Below are 16,336 nucleotides of genomic sequence, written 5' to 3' on the forward strand. Positions count from 1 at the left end.
CAGCACCTCTTTAAAGGATAAGTCACCCAAAAATGAAAATTCAATCACCATGCCGATTGAAAATCAGGTGAAGTTTCATAGTCCACAAAAGGTTTCCTGAGCTTCACAGCATTCATGAAGTGATTTGGACTTAAAATTTGGAATTAGAATGTAAAACAGAAGAGAAGGAGAAGAAGAGAAGGAGAAATTCAAAAAAAAACAAAAAAAAACTCCTAAGCCCTGAGAGACCAAAATGTTTTGAAAAGATGTTATTTACACCTTTTAAAGGAAAATTCTTGTTGCTGGAGTGGGTGCATGAGTTCAATTTCTAGTCGAGGGTGTAAATAACTTCTTTTCACATCAATTTGGGATCTCAGGGCTTCTGGAGATTCGGATGATGCTGGACAAGCTTTATGAAGCCAGTCTGTTCTTTTCTTCGGTTGTTTGAAAACTGTTTTGAAATAAATCTGCATGTACTTCAGCTGTGTAGAATGCTGCAAAACTGTTTTGCTGTGAAACTCCAGAAAGGTTTTGTTGTCTATGAAATCTTTACCTGACTTTGCAGCACAATGTGGGTGGATGAGGACTGAATCTTCCTTTTTGGGTGAACCTATCCTTTAATTAACTGTTCAAACGGCACTTATTTGTACTATGCAGATGCTGATTAATGCCCAAACCCTGTCAGTTGTGTCAGTAATTTGACTGATAGCCAAAATACTTTCCTTTAGTGAGTGAGCTGAGTGATTCGGGGGGCAGAAACATGAATGACAGTAATTAGCGACTTTGTTTGACTCCCCTGCTGGGGAAAAAAAAACAAAAAAAAAACAGCATGGACCAGCACCAAAACACAACATATACTGGTCTATGCTGTTTTTTCCAGCAGGGAACTCAAGTTGAGTCAAGCCAAGTCGCCAATTAAGACATGGCACATGTTATCGGTGAGTTACCACTGAATTATCATCTCTTCTGCTCTCAGTCTTCTCTGCTGGACCTGCTCCAGTTTGAGAGTATTGTCTTTGATAGCATGTTGGAGCTGCCTGACCTGCTGCTCCTGCAATTTAACGAGAGGAAACAACGCAAAGAGTTAGCATGCCAAAACATTAGTTTTCAAACAAAGAGTTAGCGAACACTCACTACAATGTTGTCAAGTTCCAGTAGCAGTTTCTTTACATTGTTGTCATTTCCCTCCATAACTCGTAACTTCAGTATTATCGCACCGTGCTGTAGCCGCCGACATCAAACCTAGCAAATTTAGCTAGCTAGCATAGAGAACAGTTAACTAACGTTACACATTCGACGTACCGTAGGGTTGTCGTGTTGTGTCTGAAATGTGTTACCATGAAATGCGGTCATTGTATTTCGCTTTATTTTATTCTTAATGCAGGATTTGTTGTCAGAGAACAGTGAGACAGTCACGTGTCGTAGTCCTTTTTATATGCCACTTCCGGTGCCCATGTCAGAGCCCGGATAGCTCAGTCGGTAGAGCATCAGACTTTTAATCTGAGGGTCCAGGGTTCAAGTCCCTGTTCGGGCGGTAGTACTTTTCTCTTTTTTAACAAGTATCAGGTATGAGAATATGTTAAGAATAAGTAGGTATTGCATGAGTTACGTATCAGCTGAAATTAGCAGCGTAACGCAGCAGGTCAAGTGTAGTTAATCTTAGCTTCACTCGGGAGAAAACAGCACTCCAGGTGAATGCTTGAGACGACTAAAGCCTAAAATTGCACTAAACCTGTGCCAAACATTAAACCGTTCAATTTAAAGCTACTCATTGAAGTGGGGCTGTTATTACACACAGTGAGAACCTCACATTAGCCTGCAGTTGGAGTTGTTGTTTATGAAAGAATCAAACTAATTTGGGGATTAAACGCACTCACAAACAAATAACAGTAACCCTGTCATTTACCTGAGATGATCATGGGTATTATCTCGGGACAGTGATTGGAGACACCTATAAAGCCTGGCGTTAGTGCAGGTAAAATGGCAACACTGAAGACATACCTGACTGGCAAAGATGGAGCGGATTATCCTCTTGTGCGTGGTGTGCACCTGTCTCTCCGCTGTAGATGCTGAGGTAAATATGCGTGGGATTGGGGTGGGATTTTAACAGGTTCAACAACAGAACTGCCAACAACTTTGTCCGTCTTTTCTTGCAGAAATTTTTCTTCAGCCCAAAGTGGGGTCCCATTGGCTTTAAAGGTAAATATACTTTGAATTGTATCTAAATGCTAATGACAGTAAAAATGCACTCACTGACTAAAACTCTTTTTTTTTTTTTAAGAACATGAAGCGCACGGTGATGGTACAGCGATGGATGCAATCATTAAAGCCAATGAGTTCCATGGTAAATGGCACACTGTTTAATTGGATCATTTAGCATTTTATGCAACAAATGAGCTGGTGCTGTTCATTTTCCATTATTTCTGTTAGTTACTGGAATCATAGACGGCACCACCAGTCTCAGAGAGGGAGACATTGCCGTTACTGCTGGAAAGCGCTCCAAAGTCTGCTTCGCCCGGAGCTGCCTCTGGGCCAAGTCAGTGGACGGACATGTCTATGTTGCATACAGACTCTCGCCTGACTACAGTAAGTGTGAATAAATGCACACAATACACATTGCGGTCCGATACATTTTTGAGATTCAGCAACTTCGTATGTGATGATTTATGAATTACCTGTTCCTCATCTAAACAGCTGAAATGGAGACAAAGCTGATAAAGAAAGGGATGGAACATGTCGAGAAAGGCACCTGTGTGAAATTTGTGGCTCGGACTCACGAGCGAGACTTCATCGACATCCAGCCAAAGGCTGGGTGAGAGCATTTGTTATAAAAATATTACTCCTTTTTGCAAAATGTTTGTCTCTGTGGAACAGATACAAGATGGAGAGTTGAGCATTTGTTTCTAGAAATATGAGTTGAATTTAAATGGATAAACCTTCAATTGCTAATGATCCAGGTGCTGGTCCTACCTTGGTGCGCGTGGTGGAAGACAGACCGTGTCTCTCCAGACTCCCGACTGCCTCCAGATTGGAGTGATCGCCCATGAATTCATGCACGTCCTGGGATTTGTGCACGAGCAGTCTCGCTTTGACCGGGACAACTATGTCACCGTCATGTGGCCAAACATTTGGAGGGGTAAATTCAAAGGGGCGGGAAGGGGGGGTGGCATTGAGGGAGGGTTATCTCCACAAATGGTAAACTAAAGAATATTCAGAATTGTGTTTATATGTGCAAATATGTCTATATATCAAAATTATTGCTCACAAACAATAACTGTGTTTTTCTCTACTTTCCGACAGATCGGTTGAGGAACTTTGAGAAATTCAAGACAGATAATCTGGAGCTGCCATATGACTACAGCTCAATCATGCACTTCGGGATGTAAGTAATACTTCGATGGAGCTGAGTTTACTCTATATTATATAATGTGGTTTGTGTGGCATGATGTGGCGTATAATGTGTATGTTTTTAGGTATGCCTACTCTCAGGATGGACAGCCAACCATCGTTCCGAAGAACAACAAGAACATAAAGCTGGGCCAGTCGTCGTCTCTGAGCCGCATCGACAAGCTGAAAATCAACAAGCTTTATAACTGTGGTCAGTACCAAAACATCCTGAGCCAGCCTCCGTTATTTCAGCGCTCGTATTGTCAAACATTTGATTTCTCTCTGTCTCTCTCTGCAGGTGACGCGGATGATAACTGACCAGACTGAAGTGAGGTGTAGCAGGAATGTACTGAAAGCTTATGAAATAATAAACTGATGTTTAATCATGCAGACAGATTCAATAAAGGTTGATTCATGCTTTCTACCAGCATTTCTTCTGTGTGCTTTCAATCCTGTGTGTTTCAACAAGGTCGTGCCGTTGATTTTGAGAAGGTTGACAGAAGCATGCAGGGCTTATTGTTGCATCAAATAGAGAAGAAAAATGTCGGCATCCAGGTGTCCTCATTCACCGCATAAGCACAGCACAAGTCATTTCATGAATTCCCAAGAGAGCTTTTGACAGTGTGATCACACTTGCACATTGGTAATATTCCTGTAAGGTTTGAAGACTGGGTTGTGGCATATTATTAAAGAGGAGAAATCCAGAAAAAAACATTCTAAATGTGTTTTAGAAAGAGGGAAAAACTTACCTGTTTGTTCCAATGACGAGACTTGAATGTATCCGTCCTGGAATGACGCCGCCTTCACTCGGATACAGAAATGTTAACCACGGAGGAAAGTGCCAACACATTGGATTCTTTCCTCAGCCCCTCAAATTGGCCCCTTGATCAAAATCGAAACAATATTTGGAGAAGGATAAGATTTTGTTTTGATATATTTACCTGTGTGACTAAATGATTGTTGCCAAGACAGTTATCAACTGATAGTCTATCACAAAATCACCGGTTGCTGGTACAGTCAGACACAAATTGCCAGTCTGTTGAACTGGGTGGACGGTTATTCTCCCGGTCGCAACTGCTGAGTTTAAAAAAAAACACCTTAAGTGTCTAATTTCTGAAAGTGCTGAACCTCAGCATGCGCTACAGTAAGTACGGGGAACGAGTGAAGGTCAACATCGGGACCACCTGTTACGGATCAGCAGTGGACTTGAGTAAATTACACACAGTGGATGATGAGGGGGTCTTAATCGTGCGCCATCATAGAAAATGCGCCCAATCAGTTCAGAGCAGAGGAGGAGGAGTGGGTATATAGATTCCGAGGAGGCGAGGAGTTCATTCAGCTCTCGCGTTGGAGTACTGCCGACTGAAACGCAACAATGAATTCTGCCTTGATCCTCCTGGGTTTCTTGTTTGGCTTGCTGACGCAGGTGTATGCTCTTCCCGTTAAGGTCGGTATCAAGAGATTTTCAGGCAAATGCCCCCCCCCCCTTTTTTTTTACACCCCTGTCATGCTTTGGGACCAGAAAATGTCTTGAAATGCACCTTTTCATTTCAGAATGCTACTGAAGTGCAGGAGGGAAAGGTGAGGCTGAAAAGGAAATTCTCAGGTAAAGTTACTCTTACGTGCAACTACAACTTGATCCGTGTTGTATGATGTACCTAGAAGTCACACTAAAGATATCATATTAAAAAATACAAGTAAAGGTAAACTATTCATATATTTATATGTATGCAAACTGTATACATGGGCTCATTAATAATTTGAGTAAAGAATCAGTGTTTTTTTTAAACTAGTTGTTGATGAATTACATTTTAAAATGTGGTATTGGCTCTGATGCTGCATGTAATCTGCAATGTAACAAGAAATTGAAGTTATCAAATACATGTAGTGCAATATTTTTTACACAAAAGCTAGTGTAGTGGTACCCAAGAACCCACAAATTTGTACTTGAGTGAATGCACTTAGTTACATTCCAGCACTGTACATAAAAGAGCACTTTGTAGTTTTGGGGAAGACATTTTAGTCAGAAGAGGAAGATCTTCGTTGACTGATTTTTGTTATGCCTCAACAAACTAAATCAACAAGCAAACTCTTTGATTTCATTGGCCGAATAATCCAAAACATTTCATACTGCTTTACTTTATTTATCTTTGGCGGACCCTGCCACCTTTCTAGCTCCAAGCAGTCTTCCGGGGATCTTATTTTGTTCGATTAACAGCTTATTCGTTCAGTTATGGACAAAAAATAATGTACCACTAATGCTGTGTATTTAAAAATTCTGAGTTTGACTTTTCTTCTCCAAAGCTACATAATGGCCCTTTAAAAAGAATTGTGATTTTGGAAAACAGAGCAAGACAATTATACCTGTCTCTGCTTTTTGTGTTCAGATGAACTGACGGACCGCGATCAAATGAATGCCATGGATCAAATCCTGCTGGTCAACAGCAGTAAGTAAACTGTAACTTAGATAAACCTGAACTGATGTGAGGGAACACGTAAGACCTGGACTCAGTTTATTGTTGTTCTCTCACCAGAGTTGCGACAGCCGCGAGGAATGGCACTCAGAGAGGGAGACATCGCCAGCTCATATATAAGGAGCGCCATCTCCTGCCCTGGCAACGCCTGTCTGTGGCCCAAATCCATTGATGGATTTGTTTATGTGCCCTACATCCTCTCTCCACTATATGGTATGAGTCCACACATTTAAAGAAGGCAGTAAGAGTTCACATCTTTCTGTTTAACACATTTTTTAAAATGTATTCCTGGTAGACGACATGGACAGAATCACCATAGAAAACGGGATGCAGGACATCTCCTCTGGAACGTGTGTTAAATTCATTCAGCGCACTGTCGAAGGCAGCTTCCTTGATATCCAGCCGAGATACGGGTGAGTATGGCTGCTACATGTCTGTTTTTTTTACATGTCCTGAAACTGACTGCGTTGGGATGCTGCTTAAAACATGAATGAAACAGAGTTTGAACATTTGCTAAACCTCTTTAATACACACCTGATTGAAAACAGTAGACAAAATAATTGATGTTTAACCACATTAACTTCATTGATTTTATTAAGTATATGTTTATTTTTGAATGTCATGCCTGTAATATTAAATAAAAGTACAACTTTGAGATAATTCTTCTTTTTTTACAAAATTTATTTGATAACTTTTGTTACTTTGTAGATTTCACACTGCATCAGAGCCACAGTAGCACATGTTTTGTGTTTATTTTATCAGCGATCGGGTGAAAAGAAACACTGATTCTGATAATCTAATAAATGATAATCACCAACGACATGCCAATTATTGGTTGACCCACAGTATACAGTATAAACAAACGTGAATATATTTATTGTTAGTTTTACTTGTACTTTTGATACATTTAAGTACATTTATTGCCAGAGAATGACTTTTGATATTTCCTTGCACTTAATATCACATTCAACAGTGTAAAGAGGTGACAGTATCATAGTTGTATAAAGGTCAGGAACACTTTGTACAACAAATGTCGGTCAACACAGTTTGTTGTGATTTTTGTGCATTGTGATGATGAGTCATGTCATTTCTCTTCTGCACCCCTGAAGCTGCTGGTCGTATCTAGGGCAGACCGGAGGAAGTCAGACGCTGTCCCTGCAGACTCCTGGGTGCATGTGGTCAGGAGTCGCTGCCCACGAGTTGATGCACGCCCTCGGTTTCGTACACGAGCAGTCCCGCTCGGACCGGGACCACTATGTCTCAATTATCTGGAAAAACATCATGCCAGGTTAGGATCAACGATCACCTCCTGACCTTGTCACTGCGTTCAGATTGCCTTTTTCTTTTTTCCCCATTAAATGAGATGTATTCCCTTCTTCTTTTATGTTTTGACAGACCAACTGCACAACTTCAGGAAACAGCTGACAAACAATCTCAACAGTCCATATGACTACGGCTCCGTCATGCATTATGGAAGGTGAGCAGCTCTTAGAGGCAACGTGATTATAGTTTTTCCACACGTTGCTGGGGTCACATTGTGATTTACTTTGCGTGTCTTTCATCCAGATACGCCTTCTCTGAAGACGGTGGACCAACAATAATCCCCAAACCAGATCCTTACATTCCCATTGGCCAGCGAGATGGACCCAGTCTGCTGGATCTTCATAAAATCAATGTCCTGTATAACTGTGGTAGGTGAACCTACAGACATACTGAGTGAAAAACAAAACTTGATCTTATGTTCAAAATGATCGATGACCTTTTCTCTTTACTCCTGACTAACAGGTGCCACCGACTAACTGGATCTGGAGTGTTAAATCCTGGAAAGTGGTTAATTATAGCATCTGGTCTTGTGTAGACTATATGTTCTTTTTTAGCAGCTTCCTCTATAGGCATTTTGAATTGTTGTCACAACTCCAAGGCTGTACTGTGTTGGGTCAATACTGAGCACAATCTACTAATCTGCGATAGAGATGTCCAAAGGTGCAAATAAATAAGCAAGTAAGAACTGAAAGCTGCTTTTACTTTAATAGAACTAAAATCAGCACTTTGTCAAGTTATTTTTTAATGCCTGCTGCTGCTAATCAGATCACTGCATCCAATCTCTGACGCGCTCTGCTCCCATGTCTGACCTCCTTCTCCACTTCTGCTCACTTTAATTAAAGAAAATGCAACAGTACATGTAATCGTTTCAGTGTGTTTGTCACACGGTGGTACATGGACTTCCTCATTCTGCTTTCAGGTGGGTCATCCTTTTCTATTCCGACCCGTATGAGAATAACAAGACCCTTTTACATGCAATATTACCCCATTTGGTATGGATAATGGATGTGTCTCCATAGGGGGGGAACAAAAGCAAAGTTTGTTTGTGTCACTGGTCTTTGAGGTGCTTTTCTTACCCCGCCGCCTCACAACCCAGTGAGCAGCAATTACAGGACTTTACACTGAGATAAACAGCCACATCTTACCTCCAGGTATCATTACATGCTCTTAACTGCCTAAGTTAAAGCTGCAATTGAAGGTGATGGAAGTGCTGACGGTGTGAACAGTGGTGGAATATGAATCAAAGTGCATTTATCCAACTACTTAAAGGGGCACTATGTAGTTTCAGGAAAATAAGCTGAAACTCAGAAATACTTGAGGTACTTGAACTTTACTCGATTATCTCCATTTTATACATCTTTAAACTTCTGCTCCGCCACGTATCTCGAAACAAAATGATGATTTAAATGCGAGTTTATCTGATAGCTGGGAGAGTGAAGCGTTCCTTCGTGGGTTGAGAGACTCCTACTTCTTAAGCTGAGCAAACCATTTCAAAAACCCTCATGGGTGAGCTGGAAAGTGCACCGCCACAAGGCTGAAGACAGGCTTTTCCTCTCAACACATGAAAGGTTGACTTATGATGATTTAACAGAATATGATGCGTAGATTTAACTACACAACAGAGCGTAGAGAAGGTGAAATAAACTTGACCTGAGACATCATCAGCAGTAAAAATGCAATACGCACATGTCATATTAAAGGTGTGCTCCATTCTTGGCTGCCAGGTGAGGGCTTTATCTTATGCAACAGTAACTGGTGGAGACATATTTTAAGAAATGATTGTTATTATGGTCATATTTCTCAGAAATGAAACGTCCCTTTAATACATGTCAGAGCGTTGCTGCAGCTGCTCTCACTTTGTTTCGAGGAGAGCTTCGTGCAAACCTTGCCCGTTCAGGAATCCAGAGTACTGAGAGAAGTTTTCATTTGTTATCGTGATCACCATGTGCCCCCCCAGCGCCGTGCTCTCCCATTATACAGTATCTATACCCAGTGAAGGCTTGAGGGAGGGGGAGCTGTCAGCGCCCAACGCTGCTGCTGCTGCTGCACACCGACACCTTAGCATAGACACACATGCTGTAGTTAGCTTGTAGCTAGCTGGTTAGCACCGGGGCATTTAAAACAAAAATAATAAGTCTGTCACTTTAAACGTAAAAATGAGCGATAGCGGCAAAGGTTACGGCGAGCGGGTACGTTTGAGCTTTGTGCATGCTTTGATATGATTAACTTTAGTGAGCTAACGTAGACAGGATTGGAACAGAAATGCTAACGCTAACAGTCCCCGTGTCGTGTTTGGCTGCAGCTGGTTAGCTAACGTTAGCGCTCGAAATCAGTTACTGGATTTTCCATTCGGCGGTGTTCTCATGAGACATTAAAGTGTCGTCTAAAACATTGATTCACTATTATCTGATATATGAGCATCGTGCAGTCTAAGCTACATTCAACATTATCATCTGCTAAGGCCTCAGGTAGCTAGCTGGATGATATTAGCTAGGCCCCAGACCTTTACTATGAAGTCGATGCTAACTTTAACCAACCAGCTTGCAAACACAGCGACTAAAACCCAGACATGTTTAATTATCAATATTAATGTTTGAATGTTTATATCTGTGCATTTGCCATCATAAGTTTGCTACATAGACTTTTATTAAGCAGTCAGACATGTTAAACACTTAGCATGTTATAAACTGTGTGCAGAAATCTTACGAAAAGTCATTTCTCAGCTTATTGTTTAAGATGTCACGTTTTAATTTAGTAAATGTTAAACAAAAGTGATAAGCTGCACATGTACACATTAGAAAGGCTCTTGATTTAGTGTGAATGATGTGACTCCTCATACTGGGCGCGGTGATTTGTGTCAATCAAGTGACAGTATGGTGTTAAAACACTGTAGCCACAGAAATTCACCACTAACGGCCTCAAGATGTCCTCTTCGTTTGCATCAACTTGCACGTTAGTCTTATATCCTGCCAGCATGGTGGTATTATAGAGCAGGTACCATGTTAACATGTCAGATCCATGCCTTCTGTCAGTGGGCTGAGCAGTGAGCACATCTTATTAATCAGATCATCATGCTGGGGGTCTGAAATGTACTCCACGGTTCAGTCTCCTGTTTACTATTGTTTTCAATTTAGATCCATCATGCACGGCACTGTGATGGCACTTTGTCTCACATGTCTGTGAAGTCTGACCTGCCGCTGGTTTCTTAGTGCAGGCCGAGCAGGAGAACATGTAAAAGACATTTATGTTTTAGTTAATGTCCGAGACCAGAGTAGGTTAGAGCAAGGCATTAGAAGACACTGCAACAATTCAGTGCTTGATTCTGTGAAAAAGTTTTCTTCAGGTCCATTGAACACACGTTTCTATATAGACACTGTTGACAGTTGACTTTCAATATTCCAGTACAGACTGGCTTGACAACATTTTTTGCAAACCGACTTCAGAGTTGCTCACCCGAAAGACATTTCTCGTGGTTGCATCGCCTCAGGCAACAGCTTTGATTTAGCTGATCACAGTGAAGTATATGGAGGCAGTTTACCTAATGGATCAGAGTAAAACTGCATCTAGTGTACAGCACTCAGAGTTACTCAAGTATATTGGTACATGTGTGCATAAATGCATGTGTTTGGATATGCAATAAAGGCCAAATGAAACGTGTCGCATTATTCACAAAATACAAAATAAAGGTTCACATGTAACAGAATAAACAAGTCAAGTGAAGCACTGTAATATCCCCAACTCATTATGAATAGTGTATATGGAGGCAGTTTGCTGGATAGATTAGAATAAAACTGCAATTTATGACCAATCAAACATTTCTCAAATTCCTTTTTTTTCTGTTGCAGTTGGATTTCAAGCATCTGACACCCGTCATTAATTTAAAAAAAAAAAAACAGATTAACCAGTCAAGGCCACAACTTGTATAAATGTTTGCATGTATGAAAACAGTCTTTCTGTCAATAAAGTGCGTACTAGTCTTGTATATCTGCGGTTTATGCACTCAGGATTATATCTCAAGGTTTCATTTCATGCAAGTCAATGCAAATGAGTGGCAGAGGCATCTTGAGGTCAATTTGATCTACTTTTAGTCAAGATTCGTGTCATTTAAATGAACCATGAGTAGATATTATTCACATTCAGTGTTTTGATATACACTTTCACGCCTTAGAGGCCACTTAACAGAAATTATGTCTCTTGAAAGAAGGAAAATGACTTGTGAAAGATGAAAAGTATTAATTTAACCAAAGCTCATAATATCTATAACGGCTTGAGAATGTGTGTAGGATAATACGGTTTGTTCTGTTTTCTTGAGGCAGACGTCCTCATGTGCCTGACACCCAAACAAAATGTCAGGATTCAACCAGAGAGTGCAAAAAGTAGATGAATGTTTGTTCATCTGTTTCAAAGATTTGGCAGCAGTTTCCAAAATTAATGCGCCTTCCTTTATTAATGTTCTCAGCTTAGATGCTTCGTACGATCCAAACTGAAAGTGGCCGATACGACGTAACAGTGAATTTTAAACCACTGAAAGTGAAATATTTATAGAACTAACATTTAAGATTTGTATTATGTTCTCTTAAACGTTCCCATGCATGTCATAAGATCGTAATAACACATTAAAATTGAATGAGGGTGCAGTTTCAATTGTAGTCATATATTCTTCATCCTTTTCTTTTCCATAAAGGTTAAGGTTGGACGAAGAAAAAACGGAAGAAGTCTCATGTCTGCTTTATTTTCAATAATATGAAGCTCAGATGTGTGAAGCTGAAATTGTTGAATGCATGCTAAAACATGAGGAGGGAAGAAGTATGGGCAGTGTGTGAGATGGGGGAAGTAAGAAGAAGTAAGACAATTGAAGAAAGAAGAATGTGTGAAGTAATGAAGTTACAGAAATGAAGTTAAGGAAGTAATCTGGATAAGGTCACTGCGCTAAGTAACTTTCTGGTTTGTCAAATGCGTGCATGTTCTTGTCATTGAATACAACATACACATTAGATTAAATCATTACAGTTTGTACACACCTGTTTCTTGCATCTTGTTGACAGTAAACGTATATTGATTAGTGTAATCGTCATATTGATCTCATATATTATCATGGCTACAGAAATGGCATTAACCTACATTCCTAATCCACAAAGCTCAGTTTCATTCTGTACTTTTCACAGGATAGTTTTTTAAATTCCTCACTACATATTACACTACATTACTTTTGCAAATTTCTAAGTTTGATCTCTGACTAGTGCTTCTAAGGAGTGTGTCGGTGTGTGTGGTTCGTTCAGGAGTCTCGCTCTGCATCCAGGAGCGTGAGTCCACGGGACTCTGGGAAGTCAGCGAGCCGCTCCCCGGCTCGCTCGCCCGCCCGCTCAAAAGATGGCTCGCGTCACTCCCGCTCTAAATCTCGGTCCCGGTCCAGGTCAAAATCTGGGTGAGTGACAGTTTGTTTGGAGTTGCAGTGGGTTAATAAACCTCTTTGCCAGTCTGTCTTTTGAAGCCGCTAAAATGTTGAATGTTTCTGTCTGCGCAGGTCCCATTCCCACCGCGGCTCACGCAGGCACTACAGCCGTTCTCGATCCCGCTCGAGGTCCTATCGTCGGAGATCTCACAGTAGGTCCTACAGTGGGGAGCGCCGGCGCAGGAGCCACAGCCGCTCACCCATGTCCAACCGCCGCAGGCACATTGGCAACCGGGTAAGAGCTCAATTACTCTTGCAACAAAAATACTGTGTTCTTCCTGCATGACAACTGAATGTATTTATGTTAAAAAAAAAACACCTTTTTGTTTTGACTATGAAGGACTCTCCCAATGGTTTGTTGCGTCTGCAGGCTAATCCAGACCCAAACTGTTGCCTGGGAGTGTTTGGCCTGAGCTTGTACACCACAGAGAGGGATCTGAGGGAAGTCTTTTCTAAATATGGCCCCCTGTCGGATGTCTCGATTGTGTATGACCAGCAGTCGAGGCGATCCAGGGGCTTTGCTTTCGTTTACTTTGAGAACAAAGATGACGCTAAAGAGGTATGAGAATATGAGTTGACAAAGGCTCCAGCTAAACCTGTTGTTGGACTGTTTCCCGGGTCTGAAGAGGTCGTTTATATGTTTGTTCACGGACAGGCAAAGGAACGAGCCAACGGCATGGAGCTGGACGGACGAAGGATCAGGGTGGACTTCTCCATCACAAAAAGACCTCACACCCCAACCCCTGGAATCTACATGGGCCGGCCCACGTAGTAAGCTGATTTATAATGTATGATCTTTGTGTGTGTGTGTGTGTGTGTGTTTTGTCGTTAAGTTTAATGATTTAACCCTTCAAAGGGGACAGCGCTCCTCTTTCAAACCAGGGGCCTTATCGGATGATCAGGTCAAATTGTTTTTGCCCATCAGGAGCAAATATCGCCTTCAGTTATTTTGGAAAGCAAGTTTTTAAACGAGCTACCCAAGTTTGACAGTTTGATTCAGTCAATAGTGGATCTCTTGAGAACATGGACAACAACATCATCCAATTTGTTCCGGGGAATAGGTTTGCTTCTGTTGGGTGCGACATAGAGCTACGGGGTATACAGATCGTCATATGGTTGAGACAAAACCATTTGTAGTTTGCGTCCTTGCTCTCGCTTCGCCTCGCTCACAGGTTCCTCTGCAACACTGAGGGGGATTCAGCAACACTACTCTATTTTAATCAGTCTGTTAATTAGTCCACAGTGCGACATGAGCCTATATGTAGCATGCGCTAGGCAAAAACCTGTGCCAGGAATGAAACTGGCACCAGTGCAACACAGCTTCGCGCTGTACTATGTGCTAGACTGTCACTTGCTTGTGTGAGGTGAATCACAGTACGTATATAAGCTACAGAAGTAGTCTTACTCTATTGTGTTACAGTAAGACAGCGCCTGGATGCGGGCTACAAATGTGATAAATAAAATCTAGTCTGTGAAAATACAGATCATTTATACATGAGGCGATAAAACACAAACAGTTAAAATCAAATAGCATTATTGGCATGATGTAGCAAAATACAATATTGCCAAAAACAAAAACAGTGCTGATGATGGATAATGAGTACAACATAAAGAAGTCTTTAAACATGTACTGTGTGTGTGTATTTATACATTTCGAACAGCACCAAACTATCCCGTCCATATCGTCCAGGCCCGGCGCCACCAGATCGTACTGGTCACCAGCTCTTACATCACACAAGCAGTGTTTGGTACTTTTGGATTACATGTTATTGGGCATAATATACATCATCCAGTTACGCAAAATTAGTAACTATCAACCCAGATTCATTTGCAGAAAAAGTGTACATTAATTATACTTACACACCAGTCATTGTATTATATTCCCACATGTAGAATATTCATAGTCTGTAGTTTACCGTGTTGTAAGGTTCATATCATTTGACCAGCTGTAAATGCTGAATTAGCTGAATTCATTTCATTTGCTTTAAGAGACATTTTGCTGTGTCATTAATTTTTAGCACACAATGGAATATTTTCAATTTTTGGTTTTCAAGTAACTTAAAAGTATTTCAATTAGATCAAAACATTTTTGTTAATCAAATTGAATGTGTTACGAATTACAAAGACTGCCATGCATTTTGTATTCAGTTACTTATTCGTCTGACCCAGCTCTACACAAAAATGACAAAACACTTCTCTGGATGTCCATGAGTGGTAAATCAATTCAGCTCTGTAGCTGTAATTCACTTCAAGTAAAATCACCAAGTTAGCTGGAAAATGTATTAATGAAATAGTAAAACATTTTATATCGAGGCACCTTTCAAAGCACTTGAAAGACATCTTACATGAGCAGGTTAGAACTGTAGCTGTTTATTTAACAAAAATGTCTCATCAGATGTGTGAGTTTGTGGAGCTTAGAGCTCAGTCAGTCAGTAAATTGAGTTGTCTTTTTTTAAATTGGATTGCAATTGTAAAAAAAACCCCAAAACATTAAAACATAATTGTAAATCTAATGAAGTAGGAAACACACGCCACATCTCATCTTCGTATCCTCTGTTGTGCAGTGGCGGAGGCGGTCCCAGCGGTCCTCGACGCTATTCGCGCGACTACGACCGCGGATATGACCGCGGATACGACAGAGGCGGCTACGATCGCTATGATGACAGAGACTACTACAGATCATACAGGTGAGTATGTCAGTATTGTCTTTATATTCACGCAGATTATCACTGGCGAAGTGTTTGGCTTACTATTGAGTCTTTTCTGACGACCCTCCGAAGTAAATTTAACATCAGGTCTGTCTCGTTTCAGAAGGCGATCTCCTTCACCGTACTACCGAGGGGCTTACAGGTCACGGTCCAGGTCACGATCTTATTCTCCCCGTGAGTCCTTCTCTTAAATCAGCAAGTGTTAACAAGGCATTCAGCAGGGTGATCCACGTCTGGGTTTCATCTAACGGTGTTGTTTTTGTTTCGCAGGTCGTTACTGAGCGTTGCTGTCCACCCCATCGTCTTTCCAAGCACACACGGGAAATGTTTCTGAGTGGTATGAGTGATTTCAGAATAGATCTTCTTTCTTCTGTTTGCTAGTGTTCATGAGCAGTAAATGTATACCGAGCACAGGTGTGAGGCTGCGTCGCTGGCATGATTTAAGTGGTCCTTTCATGTTCTTAATTTTAAATGTACCGGCAACATCTGCCATAAATTATATATTGATTTGTTCGTTGTTGGGTTTTTTTGGTTTTTTTTGTAAACTGAGTGCAAATCCCATCTTTGAACAGATTAAAACGAAGATGCATTTTTTCACATTGACTCATGTCCTTCCTTACAGCACCCACAATACAGACAAAGGTGGAGTAAAGCCGTTGCCAGATTACTTTTTTGGTGTTTGTGCTTTATTAGAAAGTGGACTGCTGCAGAGAGACAGGGAAGGCAGATGATGATCAGCCTCAGAGGAGAAGTTCCCCCAAAAATGAGATTTCAGTCATTACCTGCTCAACCTCATGCAGATAGAAAGTCGGGTGACATGTCGCGGCGCACGAAACCATTCTGGAGCTTCGCAGCAAAACAGCCATGTAGCATTCTCTTAAACAACTGATTTCGTTTGGGACTTATTTTAAAAAGTAAGGAAATAATAGTGTAACAAGAAACTTAAAATGACTCAATGCAGCTTGTCCAGCATAATTAGTGCACGCTCACACTTTCATCTTAGCACCTACAGT

General features: G+C 41.0%; 2 protein-coding genes, 1 long non-coding RNA gene and 1 other non-coding gene across 15 annotated transcripts; 3 read left to right on the forward strand and 1 right to left on the reverse strand.

Moving 5' to 3' along the window:
* The first annotated feature begins 275 nt into the window (after positions 1-275).
* On the forward strand, positions 276-8,275 carry LOC119025404 (high choriolytic enzyme 2-like). Of its 6 annotated transcripts, XM_037108934.1 has the most exons (11): positions 276-387; positions 555-583; positions 1,918-2,053; positions 2,136-2,178; positions 2,261-2,323; positions 2,410-2,565; positions 2,674-2,791; positions 2,937-3,115; positions 3,280-3,361; positions 3,453-3,577; positions 3,665-3,796. In XM_037108934.1, the coding sequence occupies exons 3-11, from the start codon at positions 1,994-1,996 to the stop codon at positions 3,682-3,684; spliced, it is 846 nt and encodes a 281-aa protein (XP_036964829.1). In that variant the 5' UTR covers positions 276-387; positions 555-583; positions 1,918-1,993; the 3' UTR covers positions 3,685-3,796. The 6 variants fall into 6 exon arrangements, with proteins under 6 accessions (XP_036964829.1, XP_036964833.1, XP_036964832.1 ...); XM_037108936.1 differs by lacking the exons at positions 276-387; positions 555-583 and adding an exon at positions 596-917 and having other exon boundaries at positions 1,891-2,053; XM_037108935.1 differs by lacking the exons at positions 276-387; positions 555-583 and adding an exon at positions 596-917.
* trnak-uuu lies at positions 1,441-1,513 on the forward strand. Its single transcript has one exon. It is a non-coding gene; the product is annotated as a tRNA-Lys (tRNA).
* LOC119025406 lies at positions 6,574-9,152 on the reverse strand. Its single transcript, XR_005076811.1, has 3 exons — positions 9,020-9,152; positions 8,850-8,915; positions 6,574-7,108 (listed from the first exon to the last, which is right to left on the reverse strand). It is a non-coding gene; the product is annotated as an uncharacterized LOC119025406 (long non-coding RNA).
* tra2b (transformer 2 beta homolog) lies at positions 8,771-15,920 on the forward strand. Of its 7 annotated transcripts, none has more exons than XM_037108930.1 (8): positions 8,822-8,887; positions 12,443-12,588; positions 12,688-12,850; positions 12,986-13,174; positions 13,271-13,386; positions 15,180-15,302; positions 15,427-15,497; positions 15,594-15,920. In XM_037108930.1, exons 1-8 carry the CDS (start codon positions 8,837-8,839, stop codon positions 15,602-15,604), a joined length of 870 nt encoding a protein of 289 aa, XP_036964825.1. In that variant the 5' UTR covers positions 8,822-8,836; the 3' UTR covers positions 15,605-15,920. The 7 variants fall into 7 exon arrangements, 6 of the variants coding, with proteins under 6 accessions (XP_036964825.1, XP_036964823.1, XP_036964821.1 ...); XM_037108928.1 differs by having other exon boundaries at positions 8,865-8,887; positions 12,956-13,174; positions 15,430-15,497; XM_037108926.1 differs by having other exon boundaries at positions 8,867-8,887; positions 12,956-13,174.
* Positions 15,921-16,336: the final 416 nt, after the last annotated feature.

Source organism: Acanthopagrus latus, chromosome 9 (genome assembly GCF_904848185.1).
Source record: "Acanthopagrus latus isolate v.2019 chromosome 9, fAcaLat1.1, whole genome shotgun sequence".
Taxonomy (NCBI): domain Eukaryota; kingdom Metazoa; phylum Chordata; class Actinopteri; order Spariformes; family Sparidae; genus Acanthopagrus; species Acanthopagrus latus.